General features: G+C 60.5%; 1 protein-coding gene across 3 annotated transcripts in view; it reads left to right on the top strand.

Moving 5' to 3' along the window:
• The first annotated feature begins 225 nt into the window (after positions 1–225).
• The window catches only part of ZBTB16 (zinc finger and BTB domain containing 16), a 189,798-nt gene continuing 183,882 nt past the window's right edge, over positions 226–6,141 (top strand). Inside the window, exons 1-2 of one of the 3 annotated variants that reach the window (XM_082659197.1) lie at positions 226–430; positions 4,041–5,398. In XM_082659197.1, coding sequence (XP_082515323.1) covers positions 4,131–5,398 — 1,268 coding nt within the window. In that variant the 5' untranslated portion in view covers positions 226–430; positions 4,041–4,130. Of the gene's footprint in view, positions 431–691; positions 970–1,621; positions 1,673–4,040; positions 5,399–6,141 lie in introns of those variants that run through there. The other 2 variants (XM_082659196.1, XM_082659198.1) reach the window with 2 other exon arrangements.

The following is a 6,141-nucleotide window of genomic DNA, read 5'->3' as shown; positions in this document are numbered from 1 at the left end:
GGGATCGTGACAGCTAAAATGGGGAGTCTCCCGTCGACCGTAGATCCCCGCCCACCCGCTGGCACCTGGTCCACCCGGGCCCGCGAACTCTGGATGCTCAGAAGGCCGGGAGGCACAAAAGGCCTGGGCTTGGGGCCCGGGAAAGCGACCGTCTAAAACCGATGGCGGGGTACAGGGGATGCCACCCGGAGCCCGGAGAAAATGTTAAAGGAGAGATGACACGCACTGAATGGGGCAAACTTCGGGGCCGGAGACCGAACTCCGCGTCTGGCGCAGCAGGGGAAAAGAAAACCCGTTTCCAGTGGAAATTAAAAACATGGGGTTGCATGTGAGGGCTGCTCCTCGCCCCTCACCTCCACTGCCCCCACTAAGGGTTCCGAGTCCTTGGCACTCCTCTCCACGAGCTCCTTCTTTCCTCTCGGCTTGGCCGGTGAGCGGCGGCCGCCAGCGCCCCAACAGCAGCTAGATGTCAGGCGAAGCCTGGAGCGCGACGCGCGGGGAAGAGAGGGGAGGGAAGGGGAGGGAAGGGAAGCGGAGGGAAGGGGAGGGGAGGGGAGGGGTGGGGCGGGGAGCGCGCGCCGGCTCGGCCAGTGCGGGGGGGTGGGCGGGCTGAGCCCGGGGACAGCGCGGGAGGGGTGAGGAGGGAGGAGGGAAGGGGGGCAGCTGTGGGCAGGGAGCCGGGCTCGGCCGCCAGCACTAAAGATGGAGAGGCGCCTGGGCCTCGCAGGGGAGGGGGCTCGGCGTTGACGTGGGACGCGGCGGAGGCGCCGCAGCCGGTGGTGATTTGCTAACCTCACAGCACAGAGGAGTTGAGGGCGATGAGAGCGGGTACTGTGAACTGCCGGGCGATGCCGCCGCTGCCGCCGTGATACCGAGAGCAACAGTTCCCCAGCAACACCCCTCCCGACACAGGCACACCCCCCCCCAAGAGGCACGCACACCCACCCCACAGCGCCCGGCTCGGCAGTGGTGAGTGGGGGGCCGGGGAGGGGCGCACCGCCCAGCGATAGCAGCGCGCCGGGGCGCCCCGGGGCTGGAGAGGTCTGGGAGGCGCGCTCGCTTCGGCCACTCGGCCGCTGGGCTTGTGCCTTATTTTATTCGGCTTGTTCCCTTCCTGCTGCCGCAGCCGTCGCCAGCGGCGGTTGGGGGTCGGCTAGAAGGGGGAGCCCTGGCTGTCAGCTTGGGCGCAGCTGCCTCCCCAGCCCTTCCGCTGCAGGGCACGGTCGGGGTGAGAGGTGGGAGGCAGAGCGGTCTGCGGGGGCTGAGGGCGCAAGCAGAGGGTTGGGAATCAGGAGGCTTTGTACCACCAGGGGCCGGTGGAGGAGCCGGCAGCCGGTGGGTGCTCATATGTATGCCGACCGGTGCGCGGGCGCGAGATAGGGCTGTGGTTTATTTGTGTGTTTATTCGCCCACCGACTGGGAAGCTAGAATCGGAGGATCCGAGGAGTGGATCTGGGTGCCAGGGGAGCAGGACTGGGAGTCACTTGGGTTTTGTTTCTCTTTGAAAAACCTGGTGGGCTCTTTTTTCTTGATTGGACTTAATCCCCCCGGTTTTGGAGGGAGGGGCTCCGTGGCGGAGCGCTGGAGTGTCTCCAGCGCTCCGGGCCCTCCTCGGCTCTCGGCTGGACCGGCCGTGGCGCCGGAGCTCGCTGTGCGCTCCCGGCCGCGCTCGGTGGGTGCTCGGCTCTGCACCTGATGCGTTCGGGATGCCTTTCCCACCCCGGCGCGCCGGCAGCTCGCTCGCACAGCCCCTGGAAACACGCGCTCGAAATGCGCACTATCTCGCCGGCTCGCGGACCCACTGGGACGCACAGACGCGCTCGGCACCGACTCGCTCGCCTACTCCCCGGGACGCCAGCAACGTGCCTGGGCCGGGCGCGCCGGCTGCTGGCGCCACCAGCTTGAGGCCGGGGACCTTGCCCGTCGCTCACTGGGGTCATGGCCCAGGGTCGGAGAGGGATGGCCCGCAGATCCCTTCTCGCTTTTCCTCCCACAACTCGCTGTCGGGCTTTTGTGCTTCCACTTCTCCGCGAGGCAGGTCCGCCTTCTCGCTGCTCTCGCCCAGGCGTCCGGCCCGCCCGGCCTCTTGCCTTTCGTCCGGGTCTCTTTCGCTTTCCCTCTTCCTTAGCCCGGCTCCCTTTCTCTTTGCCGTCTGGCTTCCCCGGAAAAGTTGCTTCCCCAAGTTTGCTGAAGTCGTCTCCAAGCCTCCGTGGGGACGGCTGGGAGCGGGGCGCGGAGTGGGGGGCAGTGTGAGAGCGCGATCGATCCCCAGAGCTCGAGCGGGTTAGCGACGGCTTTCTCCCGCGCCGCGGGGCTGGGCGCTGCAGCCAGCGCCAGCCGGATCACGGGCGCCGAGCCGCGGGTGGCGGGGACGGCTGACCAGGGCGCCCTGATTTCCCTCAGGACCCACGGAGCTTGTTTTTGGGGAGATATTCGGGTAGCCCAGCTTACATTCTTCCGATTGCTCCCTCCTAGTTCTCTGAAACCACGAAGTCTGCGGGGAAGCGCATGGTGGCAAGGCGCGGGTGAATGGTCACCGCTCCCACCCCCTGCCCCACCCCCACCCCATGGCCTCAGTTCCCACCCCAGGGTGGGAGCAAAAGTGTCTTGATTAGTCGTCCTGTTAACCCTTTCCGAGTAACATTTGCGGCTCTGGAGCCAATAGGGTTCCTTTTGGGGGCGGAGGCCAGCAGTGTTCCAAGAGCGAGCAAGAGCCCTTGCTCTGCGTTGTTCCCAGTTCATTTCACTGCAATACTGGCCACAGCTAGGCAGAGGCTGGGAGGGACCTGGGCCTGTGAGGTCTTTCTGACACTCTTTAGACAGGGTTGTGAGTCTCAGAGCCCTGTTACCGATCCCAAACAGCGCTTTGGGAGAGTCCTTTGTCTCCAGCCCTGTTTTCCCTTCATATTCAATGTAACTCCCATCATAGGTGCTGGTGCCAGTATCACTTCTCGCACCTCCAAGCCATTAACAGTATCACTTACTGCTCCGGGTTACAGGACTTGCCCACTCCTGGGAGCCTGTGGGGTACACTTGGAGTTCACGTTCCCAGCATGTGCACTGCTGGCTTTAGGGGTGCATGTTTCCTAGGACCTCTCTATAGGTCCTTCATGACCTAGCCTACATATTACAGATCCTCCTGACTACTGGGCACTTGTGGGCAGGGGATAAGTGTGCCATATTATATAAGTGTGCACATGTGTTAACTCTCTCTTCCTCTCTGGCTGGTGCATGCACACGCAGTCGAGATTTTGGATTACACACACAGTCACTCTGAGGTACCCATGGGCAGTGGGCAGAAGTGAGCCAAGCTAGTACATGGGCCACGTGTGTGTCTTTCTCTTAGTGCCTAAGGAGGCGGTCAGGGCATGGGTTCATCAGTCCTTTGCAGCTCTGAGAAGAGTGGAAGGACAGAGGTCCAGGAAGGCATTGGCTGAGGGTGAGGAGGTGGGCTGGAGGAGGAGAACCTTGCCCTTAGATTTCTGTGGGCTGCAACTCCAGGCTGCTAGCCCCAGCTAGGCTGGGTTTTGCTCCTGGGGCTACCACGGTGAGGCAGGATTTAGAAAAACTTTGTTTTCAAGATGAGGTTTGCTGCACAGGGTGTTGAGAGTGAAACTGAGTGCTTACACTGACTAGAGGAAGGGGTTAAATCCTTATTCTTTTAAATTAAGTGCTGGGCAACTTCTCATAATCAGTGTTGGCTTTGCATGGGAGCCCCCCACCCTCAGACTTAAAGAAAGCCCAAGACTCACAAGACTCTACTGTAATTTTCATTTTATTTCATCTAACAGATGTCATAGAGCAGTGAGTTGGGCATGTGCTCTAGCGGAACCTTCTCTTTAGTCTCATCATCCCTGGGCCTGTAAAGGCAGACATGTAGATTTCCAGGAAGCCACTTCCGCTCCATTAAAATCTCCAAGACTGTCTTGCTGCAGGTTTGGGGGAGGTGCTAGTGTTTGAATTCTTACTTTTAGGGACACTAGCTAACCTTCCTTTTGTTCTTGCATCTCTTTTGCCTCCTTCCCCCTCTTCCCCTTTAGCCCTCTCCACTGGCCCAGGAAACCCACCCTGCCCTGCCACGCAGAGCCAGGAAGGAAAGAGAGCCTCATGCCTAAGCCTCGGGGAGCACCATGGATCTGACAAAGATGGGCATGATCCAGCTGCAGAACCCCAGCCACCCCACGGGGCTCCTTTGCAAGGCCAACCAGATGCGGCTGGCCGGGACGCTGTGCGATGTGGTCATCATGGTGGACAGCCAGGAGTTCCACGCCCACCGGACCGTGCTGGCCTGCACCAGCAAGATGTTTGAGATCCTCTTCCACCGCAATAGCCAGCACTATACTCTGGACTTCCTCTCTCCAAAGACCTTCCAGCAGATTCTGGAGTATGCGTACACGGCCACGCTGCAAGCCAAGGCGGAGGACCTGGATGACCTGCTGTACGCAGCTGAGATCCTGGAGATCGAATACCTGGAGGAGCAGTGCCTGAAGATCCTGGAGACCATCCAGGCCTCAGACGACAATGACACGGAGGCAACCATGGCGGACGGCGGGGCCGAGGAGGAAGAGGACCGCAAGGCTCGGTATCTCAAGAACATCTTCATCTCGAAGCATTCCAGCGAGGAGAGTGGGTACGCCAGCGTAGCTGCTCAGAGCCTCCCTGGGCCCATGGTGGGCCAGAGCCCTTCCGTCTCCACCTCATTTGGCCTTTCCGCCATGAGTCCCACCAAGGCGGCAGTGGACAGTTTGATGACCATAGGACAGTCTCTCCTGCAGGGGGCTCTTCAGCTGCCTGCCAGGCCTGAGGAACCGACTCTGGCTGGGGTTGGGCGGCACCCTGCGGTGGCCGAGGTGAAGCCGGAGATGATGCAGGTGGATGAGGTGCCCGGCCAGGACAGCCCCGGGGCAGCCGAGTCTAGCATCTCAGCCGGGATGGGGGACAAGGTTGAGGAAAGGGGCAAGGAGGGACCCGGGACCCCAACTCGGAGCAGCGTCATCACCAGCGCTAGAGAGCTGCACTATGGACGTGAGGAGAGCGCCGAGCAGCTGCCGCCTCTAACCGAGGTTGGCCAGGGTCCCCCAGGCCGACCGGAGCCCCCCGCGCCCCCTGCTGAGAAACACCTGGGCATCTATTCCGTGCTGCCCAACCACAAGGCCGATGCCGTGTTGAGCGTGCCGTCTTCGGTGACCTCGGGCCTCCATGTGCAGCCCACCCTGGCCGTCTCCATGGACTTCAGCACCTACGGGGGTCTCCTGCCCCAGGGCTTCATCCAGAGGGAGCTGTTCAGCAAGCTGGGGGAGCTGGCGGTGGGCATGAAGGCAGAGAGCCGCACTGTCGGGGAACAGTGCAGCGTCTGCGGGGTGGAGCTTCCTGACAACGAGGCCGTGGAGCAGCACAGGTAGGCCCCTCTGTACCCATCACCCTGACCCTGAATTTCTGGCCTTGACCCTGCCTTCAGACGCAGGCATTCCCGAGGCCTGGGGCCTGGCTCCTCTGTTGTCTTTGCTCTTTGTGAAAAACCACCTGTGGGGGGACACTTTTCAGGTGTGGTGAGGGGGCCTCGGTCTTTCCTAAACACTGGGGAACTTACGCGCCCAGTTTCTTTTTTAAAAAAATATGATTTTATTTTATTGATTTATTCTTTTGGGCACGCTGTGCAGCCTAGAGAAATGGCAATAAAAACACAAATAAACAAATGGGACCTAATGAAACTTAAAAGCTTTTTCACAGCAAAGGAAACCATAAGCAGCTTGCAGGATCTTACTTCCCCGCCCAGGGACTGAACCCCACGCCCTCAGCAGTGAAAGTGCAGAGTCCTAGCCACTGGGCTGCCAGGGCATTTCCTGTGCTCAGTTTCTTACTAGGCTCTTTCCTCTCTTTTTGGCATTTGGGCTCCCATTTTTCTTTTCCTGCTGTTGGGTCTGTCCTCCTTTTCCTGGAGTGACTCATCAAGTGGAGGGAGGGAGAAGTGGGGTAAGGAAGAAGGGCCCATGGCCTGGATCTGGCCACGTAGCCAGGTCTCAGGTACCTGAGTTCCCATGTGGTGGTTCCTGCCAAGGTAGCCTGTTTGCAGCTCTGGAGGATGGGAGGGGCTGGAGGCTGCTTAGATCACAAGAGCAGCTGCAGGTTCCAAACGTCATT

This window comes from Grampus griseus (assembly GCF_964374135.1).
Source record: "Grampus griseus genome assembly, chromosome: 8".
Classification (NCBI taxonomy): domain Eukaryota; kingdom Metazoa; phylum Chordata; class Mammalia; order Artiodactyla; family Delphinidae; genus Grampus; species Grampus griseus.
Note: the sequence above shows the minus strand (reverse complement) of the source record. Positions and strands in the feature narration are given on the sequence as shown.